This window comes from Leptonychotes weddellii, chromosome 12 (genome assembly GCF_054177405.1).
Source record: "Leptonychotes weddellii isolate Sample4059 chromosome 12, ASM5417740v2, whole genome shotgun sequence".
Lineage (NCBI taxonomy): Eukaryota > Metazoa > Chordata > Mammalia > Carnivora > Phocidae > Leptonychotes > Leptonychotes weddellii.
In genome coordinates, this window is record NC_138380.1 from 6,204,437 (window position 1) to 6,222,024 (window position 17,588).

Here is a 17,588-nt window from a genome sequence, read left to right on the forward strand (position 1 = left end):
GAAGCCCTTTATCTGTCCATCTATTCTTAATGATAGCCTTGCTAGATAGAGTATTGTTGGCTGTAGATTTTTCTTATTCAGCACTTTGAATATATCATGCCACTCCTTTCTGGCTTGGAAAGATTCTGCTGAAAAATCTGCTGAGAGTCTTACATGGTTTCCTTTTATGTAACTGTCTTTCGTCTTGCTGCTTTTAAGATTTTTTCTTTATCGGGCACCTGGGTGGCTCAGTCATTAAGCGTCTGCCTTCGGCTCAGGTCATGGTCTCAGGGTCCTGGGATCGAGCTCCGCATCTGGCTCCCTGCTTGGCGGGAAGCCTGCTTCTCCCTCTCCCGCTCCCCCTGCTTGTGTTCCCTCTCTCGCTCCCCCTGCTTGTGTTCCCTCTCTCGCTGTCTCTCTGTCAAATAAATAAATGAAATCTTTAAAAAAAAAAAGATTTTTTTCTTTATCACTGTATTTTGCCATTTTAATTACAATACATTTTGGTATGGATCTGCTTTTGTTGATTTTGTTGGAGGTTCTCTGTGCCTCCTGAATCTGGATATCTGTCTCCTTCCCCAGATTAGGGAAATTTTCAGCTATTATTTCTTCAGATAAATTCTCTGCTCCCTTTTCTCTCTCTTCTTCTTCTGGGACTCCTATAATATCTTTACATTTGATGGAATCACTGAATTCCCTAAGTCTATTCCCATTTTACATAATTCTTTTCTCTGTCTTTTGTTCAGCTTGGTTACTTTCCATTACTCTGTCTTCTAGGTCATTAATTCATTCCTCTGCTTCCTCCAGCTTGCTATTCATTCCATCAAGTGTGTATCTCATTTTGTTTATTGAGCCCTTTATCTCTACTATGTTATTCCTTATCTCTATGTTAATGGCCTTGCTGATGTCCTCCACTCTTTTCTCAAGTCCAGTGATCAGGCATGTTACTTATATCTGTTTTGCTTAGATTTCCTGCCATGGCCTTGTCTTATTCTTCCACTTGGGACAAATTCCTCTGTCTTCTCATTTTGTCTAAGTCTTTGTGCCTGCTTCTCTGTGTTAGGAAACTCAGCTATGTCTTCTGTTCTTAAGGATAACTGCTTTATGAAGAAGAGGTCCTATAATGCCCTGCTATGTAGTGTCCTCTGTTCCCCGGGGCCTGGCACTTCTGGGAGTATCTCCAATGTGTGCTGTGTGTGCTCTGCTGTTGTGTCCTGGCTGCTTTATCCTTCAGGCCAGTCAACTGCAGAGGCTCTCTTTGCCTGTAGTGGGCAGTATTTGGTCCCTGGCCTGAATGTGCCATATTTTGCACTAGGTATGCTTGTGAAATGAGACTTGTTGCCACCGCCACCAAAACCAAGGCCTTGCAAAACTCCCAGGTTGGGAGACACAGTGTTGGCAGGGATTTGGGCTGGTCTTCTGAGGAAGAGGGCCCACTGCACTGGGACCGGGAAGGGTGGTTCCACCAGAGCATAAGGGGGGGGGGGTTGGTATAAGCAAGTTAAATAGTGAGTGTTGGCCCTGTGCCCTGTGTTTATAATGAGGGCCAGGGGAGGGAAATGGCTCCCGACAGTTTCTTTATTCCTGGAGGGGTCTCATGAACGCTGCCTCTTTGAGGCATGCTCTGAGATGAGCAACTAACCTCCCCACTGTGTGCCCCATGAGCTCTTCAGATTGCTGTTTTCATACTATGTGTCTGTGGGCTGTTTGCTCTGCCTTCTCTCCAAAAGCAGCCCCAATGTCTTCCCAGCTCTCCCATAGCCAAGCATGCTGACCTTTAAAACTCCCGGCTCTAAGCCCCTCTCACTTTCCAAGCCAATTGCTATAGGGATTCATTTTCCCCATGTGCTCCCCAGTGTGCTAGTCTGTCTCTTGGGCTTCTTTCTCTAAGACCGTAGCTCCCTCCTCACTGCAGCAACCAGGATCCATTTCTTTCCCAAATTACATCTCTGTATTTCCTACCTTCTCCTATGTGGCCTCTTGTCTACCTTCAGTTGTGGAGTTTGTTCTGACAGTCTTCAGATCAATTCCTGGGGCATTTGGGATGATTTGATAGTTATCTAGTTGTAATGGTAAGACAAGGTGAGCCTAGGGTTCTCCTACTCCTCCACCTCTTCCCCTCCACTATGAGTTGTTGATATTTTTGAGTTGCATGAGCTCTTTATATAGTACATAAATTAAACACTTGTTTTTCATGTTATATATACTTTACCTAGTAAAGACATCTGCCATTTGGCATCTTGCCAAATAGAAATTTAAAATTTTTATGTGAACATTTTCAGTGTTTTATGACTTTTGGTTTTGGCGCCTTGCTTAGAAAGGCCCTCCCCTCTCTCAGTTTTTTGGTTTTGTTTTTTTTAATCCTTCACATTTTTTGAAGAAGTCTTCATGAAAGAAACAATGACTCAAAACTTCAGCCTGGCTTTGGAAGCATTTTATATCTCTCTAAGATACTTTTGATTCACTGGCATTTTCACAGCACAAAGTACTTACTAAATTGGCACACTTGTGGGATCTCTCAGCATTGGCAAAGCAGAGGCTATTTTGAGATTCATAAGAGGAAACTCTTGACCATGTCTGGGGTGCTGCAAGTCCGAAGGAAGCACTCTCTGTTACTTCCAAAATGAGACTAAACAGACATCATTTAATTCAATAAGATGATGAGGCAACAACAGGGTCCCAAGGCTTCCAATGACCAGTTTCTCCACATCTTATAAATTCATATATGCCTCTGGGGGTGTTATTTTAGGAACTCCCTAATCTGTTATTATTGTTACATTTTCTCCAACAGTACAGGCAGAGAACTTTAAATTAACATATCTTTTTCTTACATTCACTATAACTGGAAAAGCTTCCTCGACGTAAGATTAGGAGTGCCAGATCTTTAGAAAAGGAAGGGTAATTTGACTACCAAGTGATGCATTTTTGCCTGTTATGCATGTAGGCATAGCTAATATGGTTTCCAAACAAAACGCTATGACAGGGTTCTGTTAATGTGCAACTGGGGGGATGCCTGGGTGGTTCAGTTAGTTAAGCGTCTGCCTTCGGCCCGGGTCATGATCCCAGGGTCCTGGGATCGAGTCCCGCATCGGGCTCCCTGCTCACCGGGCAGTCTGCCTCTCCCTCTGCCTGTAGTTCCCCCCTGCTTGTGTGCGTGCTCTCTCTCTCTCTGATGACTAAATAAATAAAATCTTTAAAAAAAAAAATAGACTCTGCTTACTCTCCTGTGGGAGAGTCTTCATTTAAAAAAAAAAATGTGTTGGGGCGCCTGGGTGGCTCAGTCGTTGAGCGTCTGCCTTCGGCTCAGGTCATGATCCCAGCGTCGGGTTCGAGCCCCGCATCGGGCTCCCTGCTCCACGGGAAGCCTGCTTCACCCTCTCCCACTCCCCCTGCTTGTGTTCCCTCTCTCGCTGTGTCTCTCTCTGTCAAATAAATAAATAAAATCTTTAAAAAAAAAAAATGTGCAACTGGGGACCAGACTGCCACATTCTTCCCCATATTCCTGCATTCAATACAGACACCCCCATTCATTCCTGTTTGGAAAACAAGGTTTTGCTTCCTCCTTATTAAGGAGAAAACATCAATATTTGCCTATAAATAGTGATTCAAATCAGACCTCAAACTTGACAAATACAACCATTACAGTCTTAGCTGCAGTTTAGAATGTGTTTTCTCTTTGGGGGTTAACGTACACCTACCTCCTCATTTCTAGCACGTACTGGAAATAAGAACAGTGAAAAGTGAATCCTAGTAACTTAAACAGATCCTGGCTTAGTAAGCCCCTGGAGAGAAAAAGTAGAAATAAAACTTTACAGAGTACTATAGGTAATTCTAGGTAAGATTCTTCCTCCTTGTATGAGTGTATGTGTGATTTTTCAGAATCTCGGGTTTCTCTTAACCACATATTTAAAAAAGACTAGTCGTGTATTTTAAGTGTATATGATGCTTCTCAGTGAAATGAGAAAGGCAGTTTTCCATCTGGTTCTGTTATTTTAGATCCTTTAACTGTTCCTTTTCAAGAAGATAATAAAAACAATTGCTCTTATGTTCAATGCTTACTACATGCCAAGCACTGTGTGAATAAGCATATACACTGTAGCTTTTAGTCCTCATACTGCCCCCATGTGATAGACTCTTAAGTCACATCTTGTGTGTTTAGTGGAGTAACCCTCTCACTAAAGAAGTCTATTGACTATGTTAAGGTTAGATAGGTTTATATATTTTTTTAAGATTTTATTTATTTATTTGAGAGAGAGTATGAGAGAGAGAAAGCACATGAGAGGGGGGAGGGTCAGAGGGAGAAGCAGACTCCCCGCCGAGCAGGGAGCCCGATGTGGGACTCGATCCAGGGACTCCAGGATCATGACCTGAGCTGAAGGCAGTCGCTTAAGCAACTGAGCCACCCAGGGGCCCGATAGGTTTAATATTAATGTGGAATGGAGTAAGTCCAATAGGCAAGCAGCAACACTTTCGATTTCTCCATTTGTTGCTTCACTACCTCCAGAGATCTGAATGGTTTGAATGCATAGACATCTATCAATGGATTTTCATTTTCTTCCTTCCTTTGATCTAATTGAGTGGTTCTGAAACACTGATGTATGTAAGAATTGCTGTACAGAGTTGCATAAAACCATTTTTACTGAACCTTATACTTTAGGAGCAATTTAAGAGATGTTCAAGGTGATTTTAACGATATATGATTTTTGCCTAATATGTTGGCTTTATGCTGAATCATCTGCAGGGAAATGACACATGACCAAGAGAGAAAAGAAGACGAGAGAAGAGAACCAAGGAGACTTCTACATAGGGTGAAAGAGTGCCTATCAGTATACTGGACAATCTGAGGTCAAGGGAGGTGGGAAGGAAGCAAGGTCAAGAGGAATGAATGCCAGATACTGTGGTGAAAATGCTTTATCTGTGTTACCTCAATTATTATAGTAACCCTACGGATATGGAAACTAAAGTTACGGGTGTTCAAATGACTTGCCTGGTGTCACAAAGATGGCAGATGGTTGAGTCAACATCCAAACCCAGGTCTTTCTCACTCTAAAATTCAAGGTCTTCCTATCATAGCTGGCTTCCTTATGGGTTAGGACTTCCTGAAGTCAGCCAGAAAGAACTCTGGGGAATGGAGATGTGTTTGCTTGGGATGACCTAAAGCTTGGGGCAAGATTCTTGTAAGGCCATGTAGGGAAATATTTTCATTCCTCATGGAGAACAGACAGGCTGACCTGGTATGAATAGTTTAGGAAACTAAGCAGAATTTTACAAAAATAGCTGCATCCTTGCCTATTCATGATTTCTTTCCTTCTAACATGGAAGGGACATCAAGACACTGGGCTTTCATGTACCCAGCAAGTGTGTAACACGTGGTGATTTCTTTCAGGTGATCACTTCTCTGGCCCCCTGGGAATATAATTTGAGCATCCCAGTAAAAGACGTTAATTAGGCCAAAAACTGTAATCACTCTAGAAAAAATCATGCCCCCAACTTTGAGGACCTTCTAGCAGCTTTAGAAGAAATAGCCATGGGCTACAATGACAACGGTGGAGATGTGTAGCTAACCCTGTGGTGCTCGTTGGCAGGGGAGAAGGCAGAACACTGGAGACATGTAAGAACCACTAAGGAAGTCAGGGAGTGCCTCAGACACTCATAAAGAAGAAAGGGCTCCATCGACTTTGAAGGCTCATGAACACTACTAGTTAAGGGTGTAAAGTGAATTTCACTATAATAGAACAAAGGCTGTCGATGTAGTAAAACTGGATATTAGAATAAATAAGAACTAGTTCACATTCACAACTAACACCATATACTGTTATAATTATACATAGCCAATGGTTTTACTCAAAGAAAATAAATGTGATGTGATAGGAAATTTATATAAATATGTAAGATCATTTTCTAGGATCCACCAGCGAATTATCAAATAGGAAATGAAGAAACAGTTTACAGAGGAGGAAAAAGGAATTAATGCATAGAAAAGTCTATAGCCTCATAAAACTAAACACACACACACACACACGAGTACTAGTATTCCTGTATTATTTCTTATAACTCCATGTGAATCTACAATTATATGAATAAACTTTTCTATTTAGAAAAGTCTACAGCCCGGGGTGCCTGGGTGGCTCAGTCGTTAAGCATCTGCCTTCGGCTCAGGTCATGATCCCAGGGTTCCGGGATCGAGCCTGGGTCTGGCTCCCTGCTCGGCAGGAAGCCTGCTTCTCCTCTCCCACTCCCCCTGCTTGTGTTCCCTCTCTTGCTGTCTTTCTCTGTCAAATAAATAAATAAAATCTTAAAAAAAAAAGAGAAAAGTCTACAGCCTCAATAGTAATTAAATGAATGCAAATCAAAACAAAATTAAGTTCTGGTTACATAACATGGATTCCAGAGCAAATGAAAAATGTTGGCAGGGGCTCCTGGCTGGCTCTTGATCTTGGGGTTGTGAGTTCAAGCCCCATGCTGGGTGTAGAGATTACTTAAAAATAAAATATATTTTTTTAAATGTTGCAAAAAAGATGGGGAACATGTTACACTCTTACATTGTTAATAACATTGCAAGTCAGTTCAATCAGTTCTGAAACAATCAGAGTTTTGAATTTTCTTCAGTTAGAATTTTGTATAGGTCATTGTGCAGTTCTTTTTCCTTGGATTTTTTAATTTTGAAAATCCTGCATGCTTCTTTTAATATGGGAAAGAAAGGGAAGATAAGGGAGTAATGAGAACTATCCGTACTTAACACTCATTTTTCTGTAAATTAAAAACTGATCAAAATAAGTCTATTAATTTAAAAAGAAAGAGGAATGCCTGGGTGGCTCAGTCGGTTGAGCGTCTGCCTCAGCTCAGGTCATGATCCCAGAGTTCTGGGATCGAGTCCTGCATGGTGTTCCTTGCTCAGCAGGAACCTGCTTTTCCCTCTGCCTGCCACTCCCCCTGCTTGTGCTCTCTCTCTCTCTCTGACAAATAAATAAATAAAATCTTAAAAAAATAAAAATAAAAAAAGGAAGAAGCTATGAATACACGAAAAGTCATTGGACTGTATGGTTTAAATTGGGGAACTGTATGGTATATTAGTTACATCCCAATAAAGCTGCTTTCTTTAATAAGTAAAAGAACATGAAATGTGTATTTTGTAGTTCCTAAAGCAACCACAAAATAAAATATAAAAAGATATAGTGAAAATTATAACAAGTAAATTAAAATGCAGTACTAAAACAGGTTCAAATAACACAGAAGAGGAAACAGAGAACTGAAAAATAGGAAAAGCAGAAGACTAATAATAAAATGATAGATGTAAATCCAAATATATCAACATTTAGTGTAAATGACCTAAATACAAAACAAAAGAGGGATTATCAGAGTAGTAGAGCAAATTGCTGGCATCTCTACTGTAGAGTGGGAATTCCAAGGTTTGGGTTCCTCATCTGTGACACAAACCCATCATAGGTGCAACATGCATCTGGGTCACCCCATATCATTCCCATGGGACTTGGGGGCAAGCAAACGATGTGAACATAAAGCTCATGAGCCTTGTGTTTTGCCAACATGAATGAAACTATGGCAGGTGGATCTGTTAGCTTGTTAGAGGAGTGGCATTTCAGACCCTCCACAGTTTATTACTGTGAGGTTTATGGCAGGAATGCAAGGCTGGTTCAATGTTCAGAAATCAATCCATCTAATCAACCATATCAATTGCTTAAGGGAGAAAAACTACACAATAATAGAAATCCAGGGAGAAAAACTACACAATAATAGAAATCCGTGCAGAAAAAGCATTGGACAAAACAAAGCACTCACTCATAATACACACTCTCAGCAAACTAGGACGATACATCATCCTCAACCTGAGACGATGTATCTACAAAAACCTACAGTTAAATATCAGCTCGGCCTGTGTCCAAGGTAGACCAGAAGTGACCTCACTGAAGAAGGGCAGGATTTGGTGGTGGATGAATTCCCAGCCTCCTGGCCCCTGGCCCCCGGCGGGAGGATTCTGAGCAGGTCTGCACACTCTCAGAGTGCCCGGCACCACAGACTCCCCATTGCCACGGCGGGGACCTGCTCCTTGACCCCCTTGGCCGGTTCACCGCCCTCGCTCCGTTCCCGGGATGGCCTCACAGATGATCCTACCCTCGCCTGGGGTCCGCTTCGGGAGGAACCAATCCCGCACCCCCTCTCCGTCCAGGGCTCAGTGAAGAGTGAGTCTCCTCCCTACTTGCAGCTCAGTCTGCACGTCCACCTCTCCGTCTCCCTCTCTCCAGCGCCTTCCAGCGCGTCTGGGTCTCGGTCTTCCCCGTTTGGAGACTCCGGCAGAGCGACAGGACCCGCCACCGACCGCACTGCGGCCAGCGCGGCAAGCCCTGCAAAGGCGTCAGCCGCGGGCGTCGCTGGCTCCTCCGGGCCGCAGGGGGCGCTGTGGCGCGGGGGCAGGCTCGTGTCCCAGCGTGCACCGCGTGGGGGCTGGGCCTGCGGGGTGGGCGGGGTGGGAGGCCGCGCGCAGAGGGAGGTTCCGCGGGGTCGTCCGGGCGCTCGGGGTCTCTAGGGCTGGGGCCGGACCCTGGGCAGGGGCCGGGCGGGAGCGCGAAGGGCCATGGCCGAGCCGGCTCCGGTAAGAGGGACCGTGGAGGATGCGGGCTGTGTAGAAATTCGTCCCTGTCGCGGTCTGGAGTGGGGTCCCGAGCCGGGGAGTGAGGCGGCGGGGGGCTGTCGGTGACCCATGACTGAGCTCCGAGCCCCTGGCCGGTGAAGGCGCCGTGTAGGTGCTCCAGTTGTTCTGCAGTTGAGCCGGAAGAAAGGAGCCAAGTGGAGAAATCCAGGGTCTTTACCGGTCGTCCCCTCAGGTCACCCGCTTTTTCCCGCCCTGTGTCGGGGCTCTTTGAACGTCGTGGTTTCCCTTGAGCTCTCGTTCTGTGCTCTGCTGGTGAATGTGGCCTCAGCGAACGTCAACTGTATAAACGGATGAAAAAAGTCACGGGAAGGGAGAGTGGGCCTGAGAGGACCCGGAGACTGCTGCCTCTAGGAAATGAGAGAAAATGTGAAACCAGTTGGGGTTGTTAATGGAAAATGTGAACACTGGTTTTAGAGTTTGAAACGCATATCCTGAGCTTAATCCAGGAAACTGTTAAATTCAGTTAAGTATAATCTGCTTACCTATGCAAGTTTTCCTTCTACCCTTGCTGAAATTTCATATATAATAATCTTACTAAAGTAATGCATTTTCCCTTCTGCTTCTCACCCCCTCCTGAAACAGGTACAGGATACAGGGAACCTTTCTGGACTGTACTATCTTTACAACTTCGTATGAGTCTGTAATTATTCCAGAATAAAAAGTTTTTTTAAAAGTCTTGCATAGCAATAACTGCTTGCTGCTAAGTGAAGGATCCCTCTCTAGATGGTACATGTGCTCAAAGGTCTGCTAGTCATTCATTCACTATGTGGGTCCAATAGACTTCTGTGACCCCTTTATTACATTGTTCATGGCACCATCCAGAGAGAAGGAGACTTTAGTATAGTTTCTTCTTTTAAAGACATGGACATTGGAAGACAGTAGCTTGAAAGTGAAAATGTATGTATGTACGGTTTGTGATTCCAGGTAAGGATGACATTTGATGATGTGGCCTTGTATTTTTCGGAGCAAGAGTGGGAGATCCTGGAGAAGTGGCAGAAGGAAATGTATCAGCAAGTGATGAAGACCAATTATGAGACTCTTGATTCCCTGGGTAAGCTGGGCTTCAAGGGAATCATTTTGGGGGAACCTGCCTAATACCAATAGGATTTCTGCTCTGTATTAGCTATTGGCTGGCTGAATATAATTCTATGCTTAATTTACACTCAGAATATGTCCTTAACTTCCTATTATGGCCTGGGAATATTTAACTTGTCCCTTTTTATCTAGTGGTATCTGCACCCCTCAGTCTTACCAATTCTGCAGTCTCTTTCACACAAACCCTCCCTTGTTTCTCCTACAGTTAAAATTATTAAATAATCAATTTGTCTCTCTCTCTTTTTTAAGTGTACTCTTTTATTTTTTAACTGATACTCTGATGCCTGCTTATGTTGCCTAAATAGGATGAATTTTCTATCCTCATAAGACCTGGGAAAATTGTTCCCTGGTAGAGGGAGAAAGAGCAGTGGGGATAGGACATTTAGGTATCCCTAGAGAAATACTCAGGGAGCAGATTTGAAGAGAAATTTGTGGAGATTATACCTTGCTGTTTATCCAACTTGCTTGAATTCATTCTTGTATCATTAAAACCATTTCTACTGTTTTCATTTTAATAGCTGATCTCAGTATAACCTGTGGCATCTCTCCTTTGGGGTTTATAAACCTCTTCCATCTGAGATACGAAGGACAAGATGAGTCTATTGTGTGAAATCGGGGGAAGAGAATTCTAAGCAGAGGAAGGACTAGTGCAGAAGTTCAGGGGTTGGAATGTATGTGCTCAGTGTGTGGTGGGAGCCACGGGGAGGCTGCTGGAGCACATGTGTAGAAGGTTAGGAGAAGGGGACAGTGGTATAACAAATGAGAAAAGGGCCTCTAGGATTTTATTCTAGACGAAAGGAAGATAAGATGATGAGAGGATTTACACAGGAGTAACATGTCAAAATTTGTTTTAACAGTTAATTACTTGGGGGCGCCTGGGTGGCTCAGTCGTTAAGCTTGTCTGCCTTCAGCTCGGGTCATGATCCCAGTGTCCTGGGATAGAGCCCCACATTGGGCTCCCTGCTCGGCGGGAAGCCTGCTTCTCCCTCTCCCACTCCCCCTGCTTGTGTTCCCTCTTTCGCTGTGTTTCTCTCTGTCAAATAAATAAAATCTTTAAAAAAAAAAAAATTACTTGAATTGCTATGTGGAGAATGAATGGCAGTGCACAGCAATGAAAAGAAGGACACCAGCCAAGAATCTCAGCAGGGAGGCGCCTGGGTGGCTCAGTTGTTGCGCATCTGCCTTCGTCTCGGGTCATGATCCCAGGGTCCTGGGATGGAGTCTCGCGTTGGGCTTTCTGCTCAGTGGGAAGTCTGCTTCTCCCTCTCCCACTCCCCCTGCTGGTATTCCCTCTCTCGCTGTGTCTCTCTCTGTCAAATAAATAAAATCTTAAAAAAAAAAAAAGAATCTCAGCAGGGCAGGTGAGGCTTTATGGCAGCTGAACCAGGTAGTTAGTAATGCAAAGAGAAGTAGATGGGCTCTGGATATCTTTTGGAGGTAGCATTTGAGAGTTTGCTGGTGGATTGGATATGGAGCCTCAGGGTGAAAGAAAAATCAACTAGATTTTTGGCTCAAGTATGTTGAAGGCAATGGCTTTATTCACTGACAGGACAAAGCTTGGGGAGAGAGCCTTAAATTTGAGATGCTTATTAGATATTTATATGGAAATACATATAATTGGGTATGCGAGACCAGAATTTCAAGTGAAGATCAGGACTGGATTCACAAATCTGGTGTTTTAAACCTGAGGGCTACATGGGATCATCTAGGGAGAAATGTAGATAGGATAGAGCACCGGGACACCTCAACTTTTGGAGTTCAGGCTAAGCAGTCTGAGGCCAGTAAGTTACAAGAAACTAGAGCCATGTGCTAATCCAGTGTTGAGTTTGGAGTTACAATAACTAGTGTCCGTGGGCTTGGAAAATCCAGTCTGATTTTCCCACATTTTAAAACCCAAAGGGCATTATTTACAAATTCTTTTCTTTTTTTTAAGATTTTATTTATTTATTTTTTGAGAGAGAGAGAGCACAAGCAGAGGGGAGGGGCAGAGGGAGAGGGAGAAGCAGACTCCCCACTGAGTGGGGAGCCCGATGCGGGACTCGATCCTGGACCCTGGGATCATGACCTGAGCTGAAGGCAGACGTTTAACAGACTGAGCCACCCAGGCATGCTACAAATGATTTTCTTTACAGGACATCCAGATATCAGCCCCAGAGATTAGGATTCAGCAGGTCCAGCCTCAGGCCCAGGAATCTACATTTTTAATGCTACTACATAGTATCCGTTGCATCTTCTAAAATCACCCCATTGCCTTATAACCACCCTCCTTCCCTTCATGCTTATGTCATTAGACACATTACTCTCTCCCCCTTCATAATCGTTGTCATTGAAGAACTTCCTGGTTCCTTCACTGTACCTCAGTAGTTAATTTCCTTGGATGTCTAGTCAGAGGTGTTTAGTGATCGGGCTCCCTTCTTGACCCCCTGTGATTTTGCTTTTTATTGTTCTCATAATGATCATTTGTTAATGCTTTCTGCCCAGATCTGTTGTTAAAAATCATCGCCCTTCGGCGCCTGGGTGGCTCAGTCGTTAAGCGTCTGCCTTCAGCTCAGGTCATGATCCCAGGGTCCTGGGATCGAGTCCCACATCCGGCTCCCTGCTTGGCGGGAAGCCTGCTTCTCCCTCTCCCGCTCCCCCTGCTTGTGTTCCCTCTCTTGCTGTCTCTCTCTCTGTTAACAAATAAATAAAATCTTAAAAAAAAAAAAAATCATCGCCCTTAACTTCTCTGTTTCCTTTAATTTTGTGAAATATTGCAGAGGACGTTTAAGCTAAACAGTTTTGGTTAGGTTGTATTTTATTGTCATTCATGTAATTTCAAGGGTCTCAATTTTTTTGACCTAACTTTGATGATGTATCTTCAGGAATCAAAGTTAACTGTGAAAATCACGTTTAGTGAAGTACTCAGGTAAACCCAGACTGAGTCTATGTGGTTTCTCTTTGCAGGTGGCGTTTTTTCCAAGCCAGATTTGATCTCCTGGATAGAACAAGGGAGAATGCTGTTAATCAGAGACCAGGGACCGTTGGAGAAAAACATGACACTTAGCCCTTCTACTGATGAGCAGTGGGACTTGCAGAAGACTGGAAAGTTGGCATATTTTGGTGAGTATGATGGATTTAGGGTCAGGACTCATTTCATTTTCCTGAATCTTTCTGGATAGGCAGCTGGACATAGCGAATAAGAAACATTGTTTTGTTGGAGAATGTTAGGTTTTTTTATTCAAGTGGGAAACAAACATAAGAATGTATTACTTTTTATAAAGAGGGAAGTTGTGTATGTTTTATTAAAAAAAAAAAAAATTATGACCCTGGAAAGAAGTATTTGTAAAAGAGCAAGTAAAGGATCCTCTTGTCAAGTCTTGAGGAACAACCGCCTTCTCCATCACACCATTGTGTCCATTTGAATAGAGAGAAATGGAAAACCGTCCAATGTGGTATAACGTATTATTTTTTATTGTACAGATTTTTAGAACTTGGGCTTTTTTTTAAGTTCCTTTTGAAGGATTCCTTTTTGAATTCCTTTTATCATAAGAAAAACATTGGAAACACTTTATAACACTTTAAATACTTAAAGGAATAGGTCATTTTTTAGACTATGCTAATGTTTTATTAAATGGAGATCTTCTAAGTCCCTGGAAGTCAAAGGATTCTCCTGAAGAGGAGGGGATTTGAACCCAGGGATGTATGGTTAGGTCCATCAAAAGAATAAAAGAATTCCCAAGGACTTTATTTCATTGCCACCGTCTCTTATTTCATTCATCTAATGAGTATTGAGTCCCTACCATGTTCATAGGACTGTCAGTTATTACTTAGGCTGGGGATGGGATGGAGAGATCTATATATCTATATGTATATTCTCCTATAGGAGTTTATTATCTTACTGACCTGACATGGCGGTTAAGTTAGTCGATTATATTGAACTGTTGGACTAGTCATCTATAAAATGGGACTGTATACAATTTAATAAAATAGTAAGTGGCAGTAGTAGTAGTGCTATAGGGATTTAGAGGAGAATGTGTGGAGTAGAGATAGCAGTTTCCCAGGAGGACTTCTAAGGAATTAGGATTTAAATAGCAAAGAATGGGCAGATTTGGTTAGACAGAGATCGGCAGGGGTCACACATGAGCTGAGGCTCAGAGGTGGGAACAAGCCTATTGTATTTAGAAAATGTATAGCTTAATGTTATTCTTGGAATGATATGGCAGATGGAGAAGGGGAAACATAAATTAATGCCAGTTTATCTGAGGCTAGGAATGCCAAGGTGGAAGTTTGACTTCATCCTATAGAAAGGGAGGACCTGGAAAGGTTTCTGAATAACAACGAATGGACAACTTTAGTGGCTATCCCTAGAAAGTAGTGTTCCCTTCGTGCCAGGTGGCATTCACCCAGTAATCACAACTGCTTCTCTGCCTGGCATAAATAGTAAGTGATAAGAAATAGGATTCAAGGAGACAGGTAAGTATGATCTAGACATCAGCTGTGGAGCGCTAACTTACTAAATGACATCACCCGGTTGGAAACATAACCTGTGTTGTTGTTAAGATGACCACAGAGCATAATCAGAGTCCTTCTCTGGGGACAGGCCCACCCTTCCTGACAGGTGAGACTTAAAAAAGGAGAACCCCAGGACCCAGTTCAACAGGTGGGAGAAAAAGCAGTTCTGAGATATAGAGGCTCCAGTGAGCATCTGAAATTGTTCTCTCCAGTTTTTGTGGGTGAGAATAAGGTGCTAACTGAGCTCCCCATTTCCTGTCCTCGTGGCTTTTACTTTGGGAACAGCACTGACTGTGCTTATATTAATACCTTTCTTATAATGCAGAGTTCTTGGAAAAGGGAATTATCTCCATAGTGTTCTTTGTGAATTTAGTCAATTGCCATTTGACATTCCTAAGAAAGATACCTATTAGCATTTCTTCCAGAAAGCTTTTCCTGAAATCTGTGGTAGAAGGGGCAAGAATATGACCCAAAGCCTTATTTAACAGATTTAAGGAAATAGAATGGTCATATTCTCAGACTAACTCATCTTTATTTTCTTTCAACTTCTGCTTACCCTCTGAGGGTCATCCATAAGTTCACAAGATATATTTGCCTGCAATTTTTTTTCCCCACACTAAGCCATTTCTTAACACATAACAGAAGGATTTACATATCAAAGTTAAATATAATTTACCTGTGGCAGGCAGATGCACAGAGTCATCAAAATCAATTAGATTCGTTTTCCTGTGCTGTTAGAGATGTGAACACAAGTCTTGACCCCACCATAGCACAGACACATTACTGGTAAGGGTGGGTCTTCTTTTTTTCTCTCCAGGTGACCAAGGAACTCTCAGGGCAAAAGAGGAGGAAGGCCATTTAAATGGTCTCCTAAAGCAGGGTTCATGTGCTACCTTACCAGGGGAGGAAAGAAAGATCTTATCAGATCAAAGAGCCGCCTTACAGCATCCAAGTCTCCAAGAAATAGGGATTGTACATAAAAACCTCGACCTTAGAGCATCTAATCAGGATAAGAGCAATCCATGGCATAAGCTGGTAGATACTCCAGGTCACTTGGAAATTCCACCAGGACCAAGATTTTATTCCTGCTTTGTCTGTGGGAAGGTCTTTCAGCTAAAGAGGGACTTGGTAAAGCACAAAAGAAAGCACGCTAAGAGCCAGCCCTGTAAATATTCAAAGCACAAAAACAAATCCAGAGGGAACCCTGAACTCAGGTGGAACCGGATGATCCTGTGTAAGAAGAAGCGTTTCCAGTGTGGCAAGTGTGAGAAGAGCTACTATCTCAAATGCAGCCTGATCACTCACCACCAGGTTGTTCACACGGGGCAGCGGCCCTTTCCGTGCCCTGAATGTGACAAGACCTTCCAGTGTAAAGCCACATTGAAGAAGCATCTGTGTTTGCACAAAAGGGAGAAACCATTTTCCTGTGAGCAGTGTGGCAAGGGTTTCACCAAGCAATGCAAGCTCACTGAGCACCTCAGGGTGCACACTGGGGAGAAGCCTTTCCAATGTCCAGAGTGCAACAGAAGCTTCCGCCAGCAGAGGAGTTTGAAGGCCCATCTTTGCCAACACAATGAGAAGAAGCCCTTCCATTGTCCAGAATGTGGCAGAAGCTTCTCCCGGAAGGCTGCCGTGAAGGCCCACCAGAGGATACACAGTGGAGAGAAGCCGTTTTCTTGTGACGAATGTGGTAGGAAATTCACACACAAGACGAAACTCACTGAACATATCAGAGTTCATACGGGAGAGAAGCCTTTCCAGTGTCCCGAGTGTAAGAAAAGTTTCCGCCTAAAGAGGAGCCTAAAAGCCCATCTGTTTCAGCACGGTGGGAAGAAACCCTTCCAGTGTCCAGAGTGTGACAGGAGCTTCTCTTGGAAGAATGCCATGAAGGCCCACCAGCGTTTACATAGTGAGGAGAAGCCATTCTCCTGTGGGGAGTGTGGCAAGAGGTTCACCCGGCCCTCTAAGCTCACTCGCCATAGCAGAGTCCACAACAGGCAAAAGGAATTCTCCTGTGACGAGTGCAAAAAGACCTTTCCTCGGCAGTCGAGGCTCACGGAGCACCTCAAGGTCCACACCAAAGAAAAGCCATTCTCCTGTTCTGAGTGCAGCCGGAGCTTCAGCCGACACTCGCACCTCACTGAGCACATGAGACTTCACAGTGGGGAGGAGCCTTTCCAGTGTCCTGAGTGTGACAAGAGCTTTTTCTGGAAGGCCTCCATGAAATTCCACCAGCGGATACACAGGGGCGAGAAGCCCTTTGCATGTGGCGAGTGTGGTAAGACCTATACTCAGCAGTCTCAGCTCACTGAACATAAGAGAATCCACAGTGGAGAGAAACCCTTCCAGTGTCCTGAGTGCAATAAAAGTTTCCGTCTCAAAGGAAATTTGAAGAGCCACCTGCTCCAGCACAGTGACAAAAAGCCATTCTCCTGTGTTAAATGTGGCAAAAGTTTCACTCAGCAGTACAGGCTCACTGAACACATTCGAGTCCATAGTGGTGAGAAGCCCTTCCAGTGTCCCGAGTGTGACAAGAGCTACTGCATAAGGGGAAGTTTGAAGGTCCACTTGCATACGCATAGTGGAGAGAAGCCCTTCAGGTGCTCTGAATGTGGCAAGGGGTTCCTCCAGAAGAGAAGTTTGAAGACCCATCTGCACCATCACAGAGGGGAGAGGCCTTTTTCTTGTGGTGAGTGTGGAAGGAGCTTTACGTACATGGGGGCACTCAACACCCATGTTGCGGTACATGCCAGGGAAAAGCCCTTCAGTGTCTAGGTCAAGCCGCGCAGAAAGGAAGCGGCGACAGCTTTTAGGCGGAGCTAGCAGCTCTTGGATCCATGGCATAAGCTGGATAAGGAATTCACAAAACGCTGACCTCAGATACACTGGCCTGCTGCAGAGCAGGCAGGGCGGCATGATGGCTCCTTCACGAAGATTCCAAATAATCCAGACATGGGGCGCCTGGGTGGCTCAGTCGGTTAAGCGACTGCCTTCGGCTCAGGTCATGATCCTGGAGTCCCGGGATCGAGTCCCGCATCGGGCTCCCTGCTCAGCGGGGGGTCTGCTTCTCCCTCTGCCCTCTTCCCTCTCGTGCTCTCTCTCTCTCATTCTCTCTCTCTCAAATAAATAAATAAAATCTTTAAAAAACAAAAAAAACAAAAAAAACCAAATAATCCAGACATAACAAAAGAGGCATCTCCCCTCTGTAGTCCCCATGGGCAAGGCCTGCCGGTCATGGAAGGAACATTTTCTTTCTGCTCCCTATTACCAGGCCTCCTTATTTAAATTTGTATTGAGATTTTCAGTTTTCTCATAGTGAATTTTCATTTTCTCTCACGTGGTGAGAGAGCATCTG

The 17,588-nt window shown here is 43.9% G+C and overlaps 1 protein-coding gene across 1 annotated transcript; it reads left to right on the top strand.

Annotated features, from left to right (window-relative positions):
* The first annotated feature begins 8,476 nt into the window (after positions 1-8,476).
* ZNF425 (zinc finger protein 425) lies at positions 8,477-17,187 on the top strand. The gene is made up of 4 exons (XM_006730888.3): positions 8,477-8,587; positions 9,572-9,698; positions 12,686-12,841; positions 15,051-17,187. Exons 1-4 carry the CDS (start codon positions 8,570-8,572, stop codon positions 17,006-17,008), a joined length of 2,259 nt encoding a protein of 752 aa, XP_006730951.2. The 5' UTR covers positions 8,477-8,569; the 3' UTR covers positions 17,009-17,187.
* Positions 17,188-17,588: the final 401 nt, after the last annotated feature.